Genomic DNA, 20,072 nt, shown 5'->3' with positions numbered 1-20,072 from the left:
TTGGGATTGTCGACAGTCAAAAGGTCGACAGGTGTTTTTTTTTGTCACAGTTGTCGACACAGTCCACATTTGCCATGCTTCGGGCACGGTGCCTTGCTATGCTTGGCACACAGCCCTAGTGCCTTGATGGCTAACCTTGACACTCCATCTGTTGTTGAACTACACATCCCAACATGCCCTGCATCAGTTTTAGCATGGCCAAATAGCAAAACTGTATCAGAGCATGCTGGGATGTGTAGTTCAATAACATCTGGAGTGTCAAGGTTAGCCATCAAGGTGCTAGTGGATGGTAGGACATGACATATCGCCTCTCGGCGTAAAAATGTCAACCTAATGCATGTGTCAATCTTATGACCCTGTCGACCTTAGGCATGTCAACCTCTAGTCTGTCTCCACCTAAGGCCCATTCACCTTCAATGGTTGACCCAATGTATGTCGACCTTCATGGTTATGGGGTTATTCAGACCTGATTGCTGGGCTGTAATTTGCAGAGCCCTGTCATCAGGCAAATGTTTAATAATCCCCTGAGTGCGGCGCTGCGGTCCGAACTGGCCGTAGCTGGACTTTTATTCAACAAAATGCTGCTTATCCGGACACCTGCACTGTGTCACCGCACTATTGCTTTCACTTTCTAGCACAAATGTAGCTGCAGCTGTATATAAGACAATACACAGCGAGGCTGTCCCTGTGCTTGGCAGCGTGTGTCTGCCCCACACAATCAGAACACTGTGCTCCACATGGGACATGACGCAAATATGCAGCTGGGCCAGTAGGTTCTGGCTCATGTATAGGAGAACATGACGTTGGTGGGGAGAATATACATGGTATGGTATAGCATAGAGATCAGGGAGGGTACTGATACCTCTCCGCCCTAGTGCATTACTGGGAGGTACGGTACTGATCCGTCTCCGCCCTAGTGCATTACTGGGAGGTACGGTACTGAAACCTCTCTGCCCTAGTGCATTACTGGGAGGCACGGTACCTCTCTACCCTAGTGCATTACTGGGAGGCAAGGTACTGATCCGTCTCTGCCCTAGTGCATTACTGGGAGGCACGGTACCTCTCCGTCCTAGTGCGCTACTGGGAGGCACGGTTCCTCTCCGCCCTAGTGCATTACTGGGAGGTACGGTTCCTCTCTGCCCTAGTGCATTACCGGGAGGCATGGTACTGATCCGTCTCTGCCCTACTGCATTACTGGGAGGCACGGTACTGATCCGTCTCTGCCCTAGTGCATTACTGGGAGGTACGGTACTGATCCGTCTCTGCCCTAGTGCATTACTGGGAGGTACGGCACTGTTCTGTCTCTGCCCTAGTGCATTACTGGGAGGCACGGTACTGATACCTCTCTGCCCTAGTGCATTACTGGGAGGCACGGTACTGATACCTCTCTGCCCTAGTGCATTACTGGGAGGCACGGTACTGATCAGTCTTTGCCCTAGTGCATTACTGGGAGGCACGGTTCCTCTCTGCCCTAGGGCATTACTGGGAGGCACGGTATTGATCCGTCTCTGCCCTAGTGCATTACTGGGAGGCACGGTACTGATCCGTCTCTGCCCTAGTGCATTACTGGGAGGCACGGTACTGATCCGTCTCTGCCCTAGTGCATTACTGGGATGCACGGTACTGATCCGTCTCTGCCCTAGTGCATTACTGGGAGGCACGGTACTGATCCGTCTCTGCCCTAGTGCATTACTGGGAGGCACGGTACTGATCCGTCTCTGCTCTAGTGCATTACTGGGAGGCACGGTTCCTCTCCGCCCTAGTGCATTACTGGGAGGTACGGTACTGATCGTCTCCGCCCTAGTGCATTACTGGGAGGCACGGTTCCTCTCCGCCCTAGTGCATTACTGGGAGGCACGGTGCCTCTCCGCCCTAGTGCATTACTGGGAGGCACGGTGCCTCTCCGCCCTAGTGCATTACTGGGAGGCACGGTGCCTCTCCGCCCTAGTGCATTACTGGGAGGCACGGTGCCTCTCCGCCTTAGTGCATTACTGGGAGGCACGGTGCCTCTCCGCCCTAGTGCATTACTGGGAGGCACGGCCGATACCTCTCTGCAGGGGCACTTACATTAGTAAACGGAGGGAACACCAGCTTTATTACGAAGGGGGCCCAGCTTTTATAACTGAAGGACAACTGTAGTACACACTTATGGCACATCCATGTGCATGCTGGTGCTTGTAGTTCACCTCGAGTCTCTATATGGTGGACATAAATACACACGATTGTGATGTTTGTATGTAACTCTCACCCCCGGCACCTAGAGCGGTCACAGCCAGCATAGTGCCACCGCTGATGGTTATGGGCACTGATCATTTCTGTATACACCACACAATAGAACACACTTGTGCAGCGTACACCGGATGACTTCCGTCTGCATGCTCCTAGTGGTCACATTGTGCTTGCAGTATATAATTACTGGATCTAAAATTAGTTAAAGGATCTCTTACTACAGCAGAAAAATCATCATCATCTTGTAGGTCAGCCCCACTCAGACCAAGTGACCGGCTGCTGGATTCTGGTGTTTGCTGCGCTCCGGCCTCTTGATCTCTGCATATTAGTCTTGGGTTGTTGTATAAGGCCTGGAATCTGCAATCCTTGGGTGTGGATCATTAGGTTGATTGCTATTGGTGGTCAGGCAAAAGATCAACATTGCAAAAAGGTCACCATGCATTTTGTCTACATGGTCAAAATGTCGACACAAGCAAAATGTCAACAGGAAAAAGGCCAACATGATTTTTCATGGTGGTTTTTTTGTGCCTATGTCAGCAGATGTCGACATGGACACCGCATGAGTGTACCACGTGCTCTCACCATGCTTCGGGCTCTTTAATTTGCTCCGTCTATGCCAGGGGTGGCCGGACTTTTGTAACCCAGGATCTACTACACTAACGTTCCGGCGATCTACTGGCGTCTCTTCCTGGGTCAAATATTGCCATCCCAGTGCAAAACGTCCCTTACACATTATGCCACAAGGTGCGAGCCAAAATTGACTTTATGACACACGGCACAGGCCAAAATTCACATTATGACATGCGGAATTAGAGCAACATTGTCCAGTAACCTAACACAAAGGGTCACCTATGCTGTGCCCATCCATCCTGCTACCTAAACAAATTTCCCTATAAAACCTCTTTCCCTGGGAAAGTGCCCCTTAGGACTCTGCTCTATGCCCACGGTGATGGTAAATTAAGAACCAGTCGGTTTCCATGTCGACATATTTACATGTCCACCTTTTCCTATCAGTCAAGTGGCGAAGGGATTGTGAAAAACATAATCACTGATTTTTGTCACTGTTTAGCCTCACAGACCCACGCTCCAATCCGTATGAATGCGTGCAATGTCGTTCGGCAATCGGCCTCAAAATTTGCAAAAACAGCTATCGCCTCTGAAGAACCCCATAAGTGTGATGTCAGGCACAGACTACTCCGCAGCCTGCATCATCTGCAGCTGCTCAGCCACGATTCACATACGCTAGCAGGAAACATCCATGTATGCCTCCTCTGTGCGTTGTGTACGCACTTCTGATACCAGCTGGTTATCAGGTCATGTTTTCTGTTCTGTGCGTTATCTTACAAGGTACTCTGTTTTTTTTTTGTTTGTTTTTTTAAGGTTAATTTAGGTTCCCTGACATGACAAAGCGGTGTTAATGCAGGTCCCAGCTTTTCACCTTTAGGTTAGAGCACAACACAAAGGCAACAACATTATTTCAGCCAAAACACTCCCTGGTTGTAAACATTAACAATCAACATTTTTGTGCGTGGGATGTGGGCAGAATTTGTGAAGGACACACATTGTTATTGGCTATACTGTTGTAGAAGAGCTTCCTTATACCCCCCTGGCAGAGAGTAGTTTCAGGAGAGGTAATACGACACGTAATACTTTGGCTTACATTGCATTTGTTGTCTCACTAGGGTCAGGATTAAAAGACAGATACTGTATAGTGCAGTGTAGAGATATTCTCAAAACACGCTCCCTGGGGCATTATGCAGATCAGCCCCTTCTGAAGGTCACGTTTCCGCATAATAGCATTGCCAAGTACTGAGCTAACTGCGTTTCTGGGGTGTAATGAGCACCTGTGCTGATGTGTAAATTATCCATCTTGTACTCCCTTTCCACTAGCAAAAATAACACGGGCCGATGTGCGAGAATGCGCCTCGACACTGGTTGTTTGATAGTGGAAATGCAAAATCCCGGGTCAACTGACATGGGAATACAACCCGGGTAATTACCTGGGTTGGGCCTAGAATGCTCCTGCTCACTGCAATACATAAGTCGCTGTATTGTATTGTGAAATCCGTGTCTGTTTTTGACAATCCACGGGCGCTACAACAGTTGAAAGACTGAATTTGGATTGTGGGATTGACGTTAGAAAAGGGCGATGTTCTGACAGTCGGAATCCTCACCCGGTTTCGCCAGGCTTGACAGTTGGAATTCAATGTTCCGTCTGTCGAGTGGCGAAAAGGGGGCGTGTCGGCGAGGATTGTCGAGAAACTTCATTCCAAATTTTATAAACCCTACGTCTGACAGGGCTTATAAAAGGATAGTCTTAAATCTACGGGTGCCGGACGGGGTCCCGACAGTCATTTACCCGACGTTGGGATCCCGACAGTCAAAACCCCGACACATGGGTGCCCGACGACCACCGGCTATTCTCCCTCGTGGGCATCCATGACCCCCATAGAGGGAGAATAGAATAGGTTGCAAGCGTAGCGAGCCACCGTGCCCGCAGCGATTCCGCAAGGGGCTTAGTTGCGCTCACCATGCTGTCTGGGTCCGGCCAGTCGGGATCCCTACATCGGGATAATGACTGTCAGGATCCCGACTGTCGGAACCCTATACCACACCCAAATCTACTGCACTGCAGCTGTAAATACAATACAAACCACAACAAGCCCGTTCAACATATTAGAATTTTTATAAAATATATTTCTTGATTTTATTATTAGCAGCTTTTTTCTTTCTTTTTCTTTTTTTACAAAAGGAAATTAGCAGTATAGTGTGAGCGGTCTATCAATGTCTGCTACTGTGACAGAAAACGGCTTGCTGACATACAGTCTGCATAGGGAAACCCCCCCCCATCAACAAAGTCTTATTTCCCATGCTGTCCGGCCCAATAGGATGCGAGAACCTTGAGCTGGCCTCACTTGTGGTTGTCGTAACAAAATACATCACGGTGCTCGTTATAGTTCAACAGAGGCGGGACAAACCCAGTTAGCAGGATCTCAGTTTTATATATAAAGTAAAAGTAATTTAAAAAATTTTTGGGAGATTTTACTATTTTTCTTAAAACGAATAAGTTACAAGATAAGTGCGTTTGTTTCTTAAGAAAAAGGTAACATATCCCCTGAAGTAAAATATACACATAACCGTCGACTATAACCAAGTCCTTAAAATATGTAATTTGCGCCCATAATTTAATACAAAAAAATTAAGAATGAAAAAAAAATTCAAAAAGAAAAAAAATTTCAAAAAAAATTGTGCCCGTCCTGGAGCACCTGACCTTATCATTATATAAAAGTCTTAGCCTGTGGTTGTAGTCCAGTCCCAGTTACAAGCCAAAGACACCATAGCCCAACTTGTAACAAAAAGTCTCTGGGCATCCTCGGCTTGGCTCAGATGTTGATGAAAGCAACCAATGTGCATTCTCTGGCTTTCTGTGTAATGCTGTATATGGGTCCCTGTATTCAGCTTCGACCAGCTCTATCCGACGCAGCCTGCTGAGTCTCTGCGCATTTCCCAGAATGCAACATCCGCTGCTGGACTTTGTGACTTATTTTGGTAAGTAAAAGCTGTGCTTGAGGTGCCACGCCAAGAAGGAGAGAACACAGAAATAGGTATTATATGCTTTTGCTATATACGTAAAAGTAACACAAGTCCCGTGGCAGTATACGTAGGCAGTAAATACAAAAATAGCCCTGTTCGGTGTGTGTGGTTTCAAGTGTTCCTGCTGTGACTTCCTGAGGTTTTGGGAGAGGGACCAGAATGTATCAAGGCCGTGGTTAAGTCTTCACTTAAGGCCATTTCTTTGGAGTCGAGGAGGTGAAACTCTGCGCAGAACAGGAGAAGATGCAGGTACAGCGTGTTAAGGTGGGGGTGCAGTTCCAGGTTGACCACTGTCTTAAAGTGACAGGTGTAGACGTGTCCGAGGAGGTGGAAGAGCAGACGGAACGTCTTCTGGATCGCTGGTTTAAAGGCTTTTGGAAACTCCTTGCCTGACGAAAATAAGCAGAGATGAAAGTGTAAATGTAGGCAATACATTTTTAGCGAGAAAAGATATCTGGCTTGCAGCAAAGCACATAGGGGTGCACTTACTAACGCTGGCCGTACATCTACAGATGGATTGCCAGATCTGCTGGGTTGGAACAAAAACCTGGTAATATCTGAATGGCAATTTGTCGGTTTCCAGCATTTTGAAGCAAATGGTTTTGTTCCAACCAGCCAGATCGGGATAGAAATCCAAAGATGTATGGCAGCTTTAGCCTTTGAGAGAGATCGAATGGATGGCGAGAGAGTACCAGCCAACCGACTACTAACTGTCCTTTTCAAATACAGCCTGTCATAGGGCAGTTAGGAGCTGATACTTTAAACCCATTGAAGGCTTAGGGGGGGTATTCAATCTGGGCCGCCATGTCTGCCGGGCGGAAATAGCGGCCAACAGTATTCCATTCCGGCCAGGACTAGCCTGCAACAGGTTCGCCGATGCCGGGACATTCCAACGGTCGTAATATTTTCCGCCACCCGGAAGAACCGAGTCCACATTGCATCGGCCAAATTACATTCAACCTAATAATGTCGGTAAAGGACGCTGTTTCCACCCGGTGAAAATAGTGTCCGGACTGAATACCCCCCATAGTAGAACATCGGCCCCAAAGTTCCACGTTTATCTCCCTCGATGACTTAATGCAGTGATGGTTAACCTTGACATCCCAGCATGCCCTGCAGATTGTCAGATCTGGCTGGTTGGAACAAAATCCTGGTAATGGATGAGAGCAGATGACAGTTGACCATTTGCTTTGAAATGCTGGAAAACTGCCAAAAACGGTCACTCAGATATTACCAGGTTTTTGTTCCAACCAGCCCAATCTGACAATCGATCTGTAGATGTATGGCCACCATTAGACTACATTAGTGATTTATTATTTGCCCATACGTTATCATTTCCAAAGGAAAGCTTCTAATCAGGTTTTGCACTAGCAAATTAAATCAGATGCAATGCACTCAACTCCTCATCAAGAAGAAAACCATTTATAGGCAGATGGACATGTTGCCTGAGGCTGCGCATATTATCCCTCTAAACGTAGCTTCAATAACACGGCTTGATATGTGACTTGACATGGAGCAGAGTATTAAGCGGAGGCGAGAAAAGCCCTTAAGGAAAGGAGAAATCGCTCACTGTGTTTAGTGGGAACCAGGTCCTCGTCTGTCAGCAGTTTCTGGATGATACTGGCAGCGTAGTCGGCATACTGCGGCGCTGAGCACTTTCGCTTTCGGCCCTTCTCGTCTGTCCACTGGATCTGTCTGCAGACACAAATATATGAGAGAGATGAGTCTACAGAACTAAGACAATGGTTTAATACAAATCTAGCCACAGACCGAAGCTAGGCAGAACAGTCCAGGGATCCCGAGTGTAAGTTTATTTATTAACAGTTTCTTATATAGCGCACACATATTCCGCAGCGCTGTACAGAGAATATTTGAACATTCACATCAGTCCCTGCCCCAGAGGAGCTTACAATCTATATTCCCTACCACATGTGCACGCACACACAGACATACTAGGGTTAATTTTGTTTGGAGCCAATCAGCCTACCAGTATATTTTTGGATTGTGGGAGGAAACCGGAGTACCCGGAGGAAACCCAAGCAAGCGCGGGGAGAATATACAAACTCTGCACAGTTAGGGCCATGGTGGGTATTGAACCCATGACCTCAGTGCTGTGAGGCAGTAATGCTAACCATTACACCATCCGTGCTACGCCAACTGTAAAGGACTATGACTTGAACTTAGAAACCAGTCGAAGCGTTATCACAGAATATTCATGTACAGGGTGCATTAGGGTACACATACATACACACACACAAACAAACAAAACAGGAGGTTAGTGAAAGCAGGTGTAAGATACTTGTATGGGCAGAATCTGCAAATAGACCGATGAAAAGGTAGCTCACCTGCCTACACTGTTGTATTTAATAAGCTGGACCAACAGTTACCAAAAGCAGCCGAATGGACTTACCAGGACCTAGTGTCAGAACGGAGATATAAAAGGCAGCAAGTGATGTATGCCTCTATGCCATTGATTTCCAAATTGTGGGCCTTGGCACCCTGGGTTGCCTCAGGGCACCTACAGGTTTGGTGGTCAATTTAACAAGCAAACAAGTGCTGTTGGTTTACAATAATTACTATTTATAGCTAACTACTCCTCATCTCTGTGATGTGAAGTACCACCCGTGACCACTAGAGGCTACATTACTCCTCTGTGTGCTAAAATATGTCACAACAGAAAGTAAATGCAATTTTTGCACAGATACTGATCAGTTTTAAACTTGCTGAGAGAGGGAGCTGTGAAAACAGAGGTTGGAGGTAGGAGCAGATAGGGACCGGGGGTGGGGTGGAGAGATTGTGGGCTAGAAACGGTCACAGCTCAAAGTGAAAGTAAAAACGGTCACAGCTCAAAGTGAAAGTAAAAACGGTCACAGCTCAAAGTGAAAGTACTTTGCAGAAGCCGTCATTTTTGACAGGCTTTTAAATTGTTATAAAATATGTGCAGAAATGAATCTGTCCTTCTCCACATAACTGAACCTAAAGGGGTTTACATACGGTGCAAACTTCTTTCTTATTCGACCCTGATTGAATCGCACCATGCCGTGTACACATTCGATTTAGACTATACCGTATACATTGGGATCGACTCAAAAGCGATTGATTTAGCTTTATACAAGCAAAATCGAATAGAAAAATAGAGAGAGATCGAACCATGTGTACGCCCCAATAGGATGACAAACTTATTTATTATTTTCTTCTGAATTTATCCGTAACAAACTTTGGCCTAGGGGTGCCGTTAATTTATTTTTTTTGGGTACTCTAGGGTGCCGTGATTAGAAAAAGTGCTAAGACCAGGCATTGTCTGGATTAAGCGCTCTTCTTTGTTTTCCCCGGTTGTTGTCGTGTTAATCATGTTCAGACAATAACACCATCTGCTTTGTGCATGGTAGACCACCCACCTTGCACTAAGACATTAAGCAATACTTCGCCCCATTTAACTGATGGCTTTAATATCAGCCGTAGACGTCAGGCTGAAGCCAGCAGAGGGTGCGAATATGAGAGCACTACAATTCCTAACGGAGCTGGCAGCAGGTGTATAGGGAACTAATTATACGTCCCTTGGGGTGGGGTCAGCTGTTTCTGTGTATTACCGTTACATGGCAACTTAGGATCAACAAGGCATGGTTTGCCTGCAGCACCGGGCTTCCCAAATCCAAACCTTCTGGGGATCAAGGGCCTAATTCTTCTTGGTTCGGTAAGGAGAGAAATTTGCTGCTTATCAAGCGCTGAAATGCGGACCCTCGTCAAATCATTTCTCCTGCCTTTGGAAATAAAAGTCAGGCGCTGATGTCCTGTGACGGGTCACCTGCGTTCCCATGGTCCAGATCTATCTATACCGGGACATCTAAAAGTGACTTCAGACTAAATAACTTTCTCAGTAAAACCACAAAGCAATGTAGCAGTTAAACGTGGTCTTCGTAAATATACACTGCTCAAATAAAGGGAACACTTAAACAACACAATGAAAACTCCAGTCAGTCACACTTCTGTGAAATCAAACTGTCCACTTAGGAAGAAACACTGATTGACAATCAATTTCACATGCTGTTGTGCAAATGGAATAGACAACAGGTGGAAATGATAGGCAATTAGCAAGACACCCCCAATAAAGGAATTGATCTGCAGGTGGTGACCACAGACCACTTCTCAGCTCCTATGCTTTCTGGCTGATGTTTTGGTCACTTTTGAAAGCTGGCGGTGCTCTCACTCTAGTGGTAGCATGAGACGGAGTCTACAACCCACATAAGTGGCTCAGGTAGTGCAGCTCATCCAGGATGGCACATTAATGCGAGTTGTGGGAAGAAGGTTTGCTGTGTCTGTCAGCGTAGTGTCCAGAGCACAGAGGCACTACCAGGAGACAGGCCAGGACATCAGGAGACGTGGAGGAGGCCGTAGGAGGGCAACAACCCTGCAGCAGGACCGCTACCCTTGTGAGACCATATGCTGGTGCGGTCGGCCCGGGGATCCTCCTAATGCAAGACAATGCTGGACCTCATGTGACTGGAGTATGTCAGCAGTTCCTGCAAAATGAAGGCATTGATGCTATGGACTGGCCCACCCATTCCCCAGACCTGAATCCAATTGAGCACATCTGGGACATCATGTCTCGCTCCATCCGCCACATTGCACCACAGACTGTCCAGGAGTTGGCAGATGCTTTAGTCCAGGTCTGGGTGGAGATCCCTCAAGAGACCATCCGCCACCTCATCAGGAGCAAGCCCAGGCGTGTAGGGAGGTCATACAGGCACCTGGAGGCCACACACACTACTGAGCCTCATTTTAACTTGTGTTAAGGACATTACATCAAAGTTGGATCAGCCTGTAGTGCGTTTTTCCACTTTAATTTATAGTGTGACTCCAAATCCAGACCTCCACGGGTTAATAAATTTGATTCTCATTGAGAATTTGTGTGTGATTTTGTTGTCAGCACATTCAGCTATGTAAAGAACAAAGTATTTAATAAGAATATTTCATTCATTCAGATCTAGGATGTGTTCGTGTTCCCTTTATTGTTTTGAGCAGTGTATTTCCTATCCTAAGACAAGCCATCAAGGGTTGTGTTGTTGCCGGGAGACACGGCAAGCGTTCTCCACAACTGGGTCACTTTGTTCTAGTGAAGAGTTGGGCGACAGATTTTACACCTATGTGCATCAATCGTTAAATGTCACCCACTCGGTTGTAAGATTATCGACCACGGTAAAAAAGGAAAACTAAAAGGCTTCAAAACAAAAGACATCAAAAGGCCGATTGCTCAAAGCCTGACGCATGCGGACGCACCTACCGCACCTAAAGCTTGCTCTCGTAAACCTACTCCTTGTTCTCCTATCATCACTGACATTCCACCTCTACCTTTCATTTACATATCGCGCACTCTGTTTTGTTCTCTTGCCGTAGACTGAATTCCAGCAGTGGGCCTGTCCCCTACACAACACTTCCTGCTACTAGCAGTGACGGGAAGCCAGCCCTAATGTTTCAGAAGCAGGAATGAAACTGCACAGTATATATATCGGAGTAGAATTCATCATTTATCTGATTCCAACGTGAGGTCTGGCAGCTATTTGACATTTCTTAATATCGGAAACGGTCTCCGCTGTAAAATATTTTATTTTTCTCTTCCTGGTGATCAATTGCTGCACATGGCTTTTATATACAGCGAGTGAGATGCAGCAACGTACAAAATGTGGCCAAACCTCCAAAAATGCTGTTTTGGGAGATTTGGACATAGCCCCCAAAAGCCCACGTGAAGAACCCGGAAGTCCTATCATTGCAAAAGGACAGCTCTTACCGCAAGACCCAATCTTTGCAGAATTCTTCAGCGTTGCCCAACTGTCCTCTCCCGCAGCCTAAGCCCTCTCCCACAGCCTAACCCCTCTCCCTGATGCCTAACCGTCCTCTCCCGCAGCCTAACCTCTTTCCCTGATGCCTAACCGTCCTCTCCCGCAGCCTAACCCCTCTCCCTGATGCCTAACCGTCCTCTCCCGCAGCCTAACCCCTCTCCCTGATGCCTAACCATCCTCTCCCGCAGCCTAACCCCTCTCCCTGATGCCTAACCCCTCTCCCTGATGCCTAACCGTCCTCTCCCGCAGCCTAACCCCTCTCCCTGATGCCTAACCGTCCTCTCCCGCAGCCTAACCCCTCTCCCACAGCCTAACCCCTCTCCCACAGCCTAACCCCTCTCCCACAGCCTAACCCCTCTCCCTGATGTCTAACCGTCCTCTCCCACAGCCTAACCCCTCTCCCACAGCCTAACCCCTCTCCCTGATGCCTAACCGTCCTCTCCCACAGCCTAACCAGCCTTTTTGATGCCTAACCCGTCCTCTTCCACACCTTAACCCCTCCCTCTGATGCCTAACCCGTCCTCTTCCACCCCTTATCCCCTCCCTCTGATGCCTACCCGTCCTCTTCCACACCTTAACCCCTCCCTCTGATGCCTACCCGTCCTCTTCCGCAGCCTAACCAGCCTTCCTGATGTCTAACCATCTGGCAAGTGCCTAACAATAACCGTCCCCTTCCACAGCATAACCCTCTGGCAATGCCTAGCTATAACCCTCACCATCTGCATGTCAACGTTTTGATCCCGTCAAACTATGTCAATATCAATCAATTAACGGTTGACCATTTGACCCTCTTGTCCTATCGACTGCATATTTTCCATCCAGTTACCTAACTAATGATTCCACCCAAATCACAAAGGAGGATTCACTGAACATGTGATTTCTTGGCTTCCTATAACATATAAATAAATGGGTAAGTGGGACGTCTATTTCAGGGACTAATGTCCGTACAACTATATTGGTGGTGCCGCTGTTCCATATTGGCGGTGCCATATTGGTGGTGCATTCTCGCTGAACGGTAACAGTTAGCGATATTGATCCACGAGGGCACTGTGCATGCAGTCAGTAATTATTATTATAGGTAGATTGATCCGCATGCACAGATGGCAGAGGAAGGGGGGGTGGGGTCATTAATGATGTGCTGAAGCAGAAGAAACCGTGCTAGATCGCTCAGCATAGCACAGCGATGTGCTGCTGAACGATCTGTCAGGGGCAGTGTTCTCCGGTGAGAGCACTGGCCCTGACCGGCGATCTGACTATATTTATCCAGCATGCAGGATCTTAGTCACCCGGCCGAGAGTGACGCACGGGCTGCGCATCTCAATGGCCTCTACACAAGGAGCGATGTAGGGGCATTTTTGAAACGATCTAGTGAGATATCTTAGAAAATGGTCTGAAATCGCCCCGTTTGTAGCCGCATAATGTGCCGATCTTGGGATCCTACTATGTTCTTTTGAATATAGAAATCGTAATAAGTCAAATTAATAAACTATGATCTACTTCAGTACAAAAAATAACACTTTTTCCGTCTTCGGTCATTATTAAATAGCTTAAAATGAAGAAGATCAAAGCTGTGATTTGAAGTGCAATAAAGGCTTCTATTGCACAATAGATTTGGCTTCGTAAGTAACAGCAGAAAACGAGAGACACGCGAGCGCCCAACTTGGAACTCGGTGACCAGTTACAGTGCAGCAGCTTTTACTGAACCCTAACAAAAAAAAAAAGAAAAAAATCAAGCAAAAAAAAAAAAAGAAAGGATATATTTTTGATTTAAAAGAAGTGAAAGATTCACAGTGTCGCAATCTCTTTACAACGTCTGTGTTGACTCAATAAACAACCCACATACGATCCAGCTAAATTTAGCAAAGACATTTTATGATCCACCCTCCACCAAACCAGGCTCCGTGCCAAGTGGTGAAAGGATTGTTCTCCATCAAGGTGCAGCCCAAATTCCATACGCACAATGGCAGTGCAGGCACACGTGTTCTCCTGCAGAACATTAATATCACAGGGGACGAGGGGGGAAACACAACTTCCTTCTCTATAACACTAGTCCACCCCCCACCCCCCCCCATACTACGACGTCAGAGCCCCAGGAGAGGCGACTACACAGCCTTGAAAGCAGGTTAATAATTGACTGATCGTATTGGTGGCATTGAGAGTCATCAATAAATGACCCAGGGAAAGGAGCCCTAGCCAGGACATGTGGCCGCCCAGCTAAAGCAGACTGTCCATCGCTGCAGTGCTACCCGGCTGTACTCCTGTAAACACTGTACAAGGACATATCTGCAAGCCTAGCAGTTTCCCACGGGTTCTCAGGCAGAAATCATAGTGCGGACCAAGCAATTCTTACGCTAGATTCCCATTACAGTGCACTACAGACACAGATATGAGATACTCTGCTAAGCACCCACACTGCCTGTGTGCTGATGTACAGAGTATATCATCTGTGACAGAGGGCACTGACGTCCTTCATATATAATGTAACGTCTGCTGATAGACCGCTCAGGGGCCAGAGCGCGCACAGTTATAGAAAAGCGGATTAGGGGCCCTGTTAAGAAACAAACACTTGAAGGTATTTTTTAAACAATTTGACCAATAACGATATATATTGAGTACGCACGGTACTTATGTAATATCTGGGCTCCCGTTTTTCTTATGAGACCGCGTCCCCTCGCGGGGCTCGCCATGCTTCGGGCACGGTGGCTCGCTGCGCTCGCCACACTATATAAAATCAACTCCATGCGTAGTTGGATAGTAGGGGTATGAAAAAATGGGGTGCATTTAACATGGGAGCCCAGTTAATACATAAGTACCGTACGCACTAAACTGATAACGATGCGTGGTCCGGCCTGATCATGCAGTCAAATTTTGACTATCGTCAAGGACTGCATGTTCAGCGGGGGCCAGGTGACATCACGGAACGAGATCTGCGGTGCGGGGAATCGTATAGTGTGTACTCAGCTTTTGGCTTCTCTCACTACAGGGCCCCAAAACGTCCCACCAGCTGCCTCTGAAAGCCAGTTTACAGAAAGAAAAAAAAAAAAAATCATGAAAAACTCATGGTCGACCTGGTCATGTGTCTACTTTTTTAATGTTGACCTATTGACACTGTAGATCTATGAACCAGAACCACTTTGTACTATAGTACCCCATATACTATATTTAGCCTTTGGTTCTTCAGACCCAAGTGCATGATTTAGCAAGTTTTGAGCATTCACCTGAAGTTGCCACATTCTTGACCGTACATCAAGTCTACCTAGATCAATCAATCATTTGTTTTACCCCTCCTGGTGTGTCTACCCTGTTGCATATCTTTGTGTCATCTGAAAAAAGGAATACTTTCCCTTTCATACCATTTGCAATGTCATTAACAGATATTAAAGAGCACCTGTCCAAGTACAGATCCCTGGTGTACACCATTGATAACATTTCCAGCTATATAATGCACTCCACTACAACTACACCGGTCTGTTTCCTATCCTGCAACCAGGTTTTTATCCATTTAACTATTTTGTAATCCAATCCCATGCTCCTGCTTTTATTTAGCAGTCTACGAAATGGAACTGCATCAAATGCCTTACTAAATGCCAGATATGCTACATCCCCCCCCCCCCCTCCTTGATCACGAAGTAAAGAAAAAAAAAAGAATTACGATTTGATTGACATGATCTCCCCCCAGTAAATCCATGCTGTTTGGGATCCTGTAAACTGTCTGATAAGATATTCCACGACTTGTTTAGTAACATTTCCCTACTACTGATGTCAGGCTTATTGGTCTGTAGCTACTGGCTTCTTCCTTGCTTCCACTTTTGTGCAGTGGTATGACATTTGCACTTTTTTAGTTCTCTGGAACTAAAGATAAATCTATTTTTTTTCTTGTTGGTCTGTTTTAAAAGAACACAGACCAACAAATCTAATCTTCATTCCTATTGAGACCTCTCAATAGGAATGAAGATTAAACCATGAGGTGTTTCTCTGTGTATTGCCTCTTTAATGTGTTGGAGTGGTCGGTCCTTTAAGATTGAGAAGGTTAGTTATTGTTTTCTCTTGTCCTATAGTATTGTTAGGGGAGGAGTTTGTGTAGTCTTCGCTGATGCTAGGCAGTTTTAATACCGCTGATCTGGTCCAGCCTTCCACAATGCCCTGTATCTCTGTTGTGTGTGTGTGTGTGTGAATTTACTGCAGTGGTTCAGACCACTCAAATGTACACCACAAGTAACAAGAACGTGGAAAACCACCAGGGGTGCCCTTAGGAAGTCATGGCACTGTGTCTTTAGTCTTAACATAATAATCATAATAATAATAATATTAATAAATAAATAAAAAATCTGTGGGATACTCACGTTGACCAGGCCCTCATGGTGGGACAAGTTGTTATGGTGCAGAACTCGGAGATGGATCCGTACATGAGACTGACATGGTTGTAGAAGGCAGATGCTGGAAAACAAGGGTAAAAAGAGTGTAAATAGCGGTAGACAGGAGGCCTTATATTGCTAGTTTGGTGTTTATATCTATATGGTCTAGGCAGAAAGTTATTGTTTAGGTCCTCGGCACTGCTGCAGCCACCTTAATAAATAAAACCAAGGTTTCTAATCTGTTCTTATACTGCAGTTATAAACAATTGCGCAGTACCACTGTTCTCCTGTGGGCTACATGCAAAAGCAGCTCGTATTTACCATGCATGCATAATACTAATACATGCATCTGCTCTCCTTGCCTTGCAGCATGGTGTGGCCAGGTACACAGTTACTTTATGATATGGGATATTAGGAATGCATTTCATGTAGGGGCCAATTCTAGTTCATTCGGTCCCCGGCGTGTTCGCACTGTGGACAGATGTTTCTACCCTGAGCATGCGCATATATTCTCATATGGGCATGTGCGGGCGCCTTCCACGACCTGCACAGTCGGCTTGCCGCTCACACAGTGGAGGGCTGGACGGGGGCGCTGGCGGCGGTCAGACATGGGAAAGCCCAGCGTTTCATGGGTGTCCCCATGGAAATGCTGGGAGTTCCCACACAAATGCAGCCGTGGGGTGGGCAGCTGTCAGAGGCCAGCCGCCCACCCTGTCTTTGCTCCGGCAGCCACAAATATAAAAGTCAGTCTCCACTTTACGAGGGCAAGTGAAATCGTTCTCCTGCAGTGGAGACATACGAGGGTGTGTGTCCTCGTAACACATCTCCCTCCCATATTAAAAGGGGGAGTCCGTAGCGGGGGGGGTTTGGCGGGGCAGGGCCACAACTGCTCGGTAGGCTGCGAGCTACGCAGCTTTCCAGGCAGATTAGAATTGCGATGGTGGATGCACTCTCCAACCATTCATGGCAAGTTACTTATTTTTGTGGAGTTCCAGTAAAAAAACGCTGAAAAATGGGCAGTTTATTTTTTTTTATTTAACTTCCAAACACAGTGGCTGGGGGGTTCTAGATCAGTTACAGCTTCCAAGGAAACACACTGTACACACTGAGAACTGCAGAGGACACATAGCGGCAAACTAAGGGGTTAATGTGGCCCCGACGCCAGGCGCCATCTATTTTTAGACATGGACGGTTCATAGGGACTATGGCTCTATATTATGTCTAACCCTTGTGATACACAAGTGGCAGCGAGCACGGGCTATGAAAGAGGGAGTTGTGAGGACAGAGTTTGTGGTCGGGGATCTGGAGGAGAAAAGGGAAATTGGATCCAGCAATCCTTCTGTCTGCAGAAAACCTCAGCAGCAAAATGAGCACCAGATGCTGCCGCCGTGGGCTGTGAAAGAAGGCCCATCTTCTAACCGAGCGCCCAGCAAAGATGGAACGGCCGGTGACCCAGAGGAGGCTCGTTACACCGCAACACCGACCTGACTGCGATCAACACGTTCAACACGCACGGTAGGAACTAGGTTACGTCAATGAACACCATCCATATTGAAAAAGCCCATCCCATTATTATTTGCCATTTCCTTTTTACTGGACAGGTTCGACAGCAAACGGCTTCAGCGTCAATATAAACAACTAGTTAAAAGCCCTGCTATGTGCTTTCACTTTGAGCTGTGACAGTTTTTAGCCCACAAGCTCTCCGCCCAAACCCCAGTCCCTATCTGCTCCCATCTCCAATCTGTCTTCACAACTCCCTCTCTCCATATCCAGCAATTATGAAACTGATCAGTGTCCGTGCAAAAATTGCTTTCATTTCCTGTTATGAAATTTTTAAGCACACAAAGGAGTAATTTTCTAGTGGTCAGTTTGCGGTACTTCACCTCACCTATATATATTCTTTCTATACCATAAGATGGTTTCTACATTTAGAGCCTTATTCTAGTTTTCTGGCAAATTCATTCTTAGATGGACAAAACCATGTGCACTGCAGGTGGGGCAGATGTAAAATGTGCAGAGAGAATTAGATTTGGGTGAGTAATTTTGTTTCTGTGCAGGGTAAATACTGACTGCTTTATTTTTACACTGCAATATAGATATCACTTTGAAGTAAATCCCCACCCAAATCTAATTCTCTCTGCACAAGTAACATCTGCCCCACCTGCAGTGCACATGGTTTTGTCAATCTAAGAAGGAATTTGCCAGAAGGAGTGAACCAAAATAACCCCCTTAGAATGAAGAAGCCCTCTGCAACCAATCACCTATGAGCACTCTAGAGAAGGGGTGGGCATTGAGCGCCCCTCCAGATGCTGTTGGACTACACATTACAGCATGCCCTGCCAAGCTTTTAGCATGCTCCGTTCGCAAATAAAAGCGACAGGAGCAATTTGGATTGGTCGAAAGCGAGTCACTGTACATCTGTGGTTTATTACCGAAACAACTCCAATAGGACCTCACTCATCCGAACGCTGTTGAATAAAATGTCTACATGTATTTAGTACAGGCTGGTCGCTGATGGAAGTGGGCACTTGAATACCATAATCCGTGGGTGTTGGCTCACTGAGGTAAAATGAATCTGTCCCAACCACAAATCTAACTCATATGATAGGCGCTGCAACGGTTTCCACAGCTACATATGAATCTTGGACGGAAGACTGTTCCCAGCCATAATTCACATCCAATGTCTTACGTCGACGTGTTGACACATGGCAATTCAGCGCCAGTTCCAGCAGTAGCTGGGAAACGCCACAGTACAGTGCTCTCAGCAGTTACAGATGTGTCCGCCGAAGCAAAAACAGACATTTTTAGCAAATGATCAGGAGCAAGCATTTATGTGGAGTTAAATCAGGACCGAGCAGATGGAGGCAATCTGTGGAACTACAAGTTCCATCGGGGCCTGGGAGATAGAACTTTTGTCTCTGTGTTGTGGCAGACTGGCAGGGCGGATTTGGTGTTAGCTGTCGCCAGGTGGAATGGCCTTCACTGCCCAGAGCCCACAGTCTACTAACCCCTGACGTCACTAGCTGGGACAGTAGGTGGAAAGGTGGTGAGGTACAGAATCAAAGGGAACAGTCAGGGTTGCAGGGTCACAAATGGTTCATCAAGCAGTGGTCATGGGCACAAACACAACGGGCGGGATGTACTAAAGGGAAAATGCGGTAAAACACCTGTTTTACCGCATTTTCCTATGTATCAATACCCATCCACCCCGTTTTCGCTAAGCAGGGTGGCGATACCCTATAGAAGCCTATGGGCTTCTTTCGCCGTCCACGCCCCCCCCCCCCCCCTCCCTTGATCTCCTCCTCCCCCTGGTGTCACAGCCAGGAGGACATCCGGCTTCAGGGGGGAGGAGGAGACGCAGGGGGACGCTGGCAGCCGCCGGGAGGTGACAGACCCCCGCAGACCACATCACAGGTATCGCGAGGGTCTACGTCACCGCAACCCGATGCTGGCCGCATATGTTAGTACATATGCGGCAGCATCGCGGTGGCTTCCATGCGAAGGGCGGCGATGTATATTAATACATCCCGTCTGGTACACAAAAGGCCCAGTGTAAGGCCACCGTAGCTAGAAAATGAGACCTTATATGCCGGCATCATTTCCAGGAGAGGATTTAATAGGTAGACTAATTAAAATTTGGCGACAAAGTCAGTCAGCAATAAGGTGACAGTCAATCCACACTCCAGGAATTACTGTGCGCCTGCTTCTAGAGGGAACACGCATGGCAGCACCACCTGGATTATGGCCTTGGGAGGTGGAGAGAGCCAGAGGGGAGGCACCATGTCGGGCAGCATGGAAGAAGCGGCCAGCCAGAGACAAGCAGGCGGAAGCAGAAGGCCCCTGACCACTACAAAGGTAAGAGTTATATGAGGGAATGTGACAGGTTCCACCGTAGCGGATAATCCACAGAGGCAGAAGCTGGCACAAAGGCAGGCCGGGCCTTGTAGTTCCACAGCAGCTCTACAACCACCTGTTGCTCATACCTTTGACATTTTCTTTACATTGTTCCTGGATCAATAGGCAGGAGAAACGTGACAGCTCAAATCTCTGGGTTACA

At 47.0% G+C, this 20,072-nt stretch overlaps 1 protein-coding gene across 4 annotated transcripts in view; it reads right to left on the bottom strand.

Annotated features, from left to right (window-relative positions):
* Window positions 1-4,896: 4,896 nt before the first annotated feature.
* LOC146042317 (MOB kinase activator 2-like) overlaps window positions 4,897-20,072 on the bottom strand; it is a 31,243-nt gene continuing 16,067 nt past the window's right edge. For all 4 annotated transcript variants that reach the window (XM_083162278.1, XM_083162280.1, XM_083162279.1 and 1 more), the window contains exons 4-6: window positions 16,004-16,097; window positions 7,394-7,518; window positions 4,897-6,212 (exon numbers count right to left, since the gene is read on the bottom strand). In XM_083162278.1, coding sequence (XP_083018404.1) covers window positions 5,935-6,212; window positions 7,394-7,518; window positions 16,004-16,097 — 497 coding nt within the window. In that variant the 3' untranslated portion in view covers window positions 4,897-5,934. The remainder of the gene's footprint in view (window positions 6,213-7,393; window positions 7,519-16,003; window positions 16,098-20,072) is intronic.

Source organism: Crinia signifera, chromosome 19, assembly GCF_055691185.1.
Source record: "Crinia signifera chromosome 19, ASM5569118v1, whole genome shotgun sequence".
Lineage (NCBI taxonomy): Eukaryota > Metazoa > Chordata > Amphibia > Anura > Myobatrachidae > Crinia > Crinia signifera.
The sequence above is the reverse complement of the archived record's forward strand: the minus strand, read 5'-3'. Positions and strand labels throughout refer to the sequence as shown.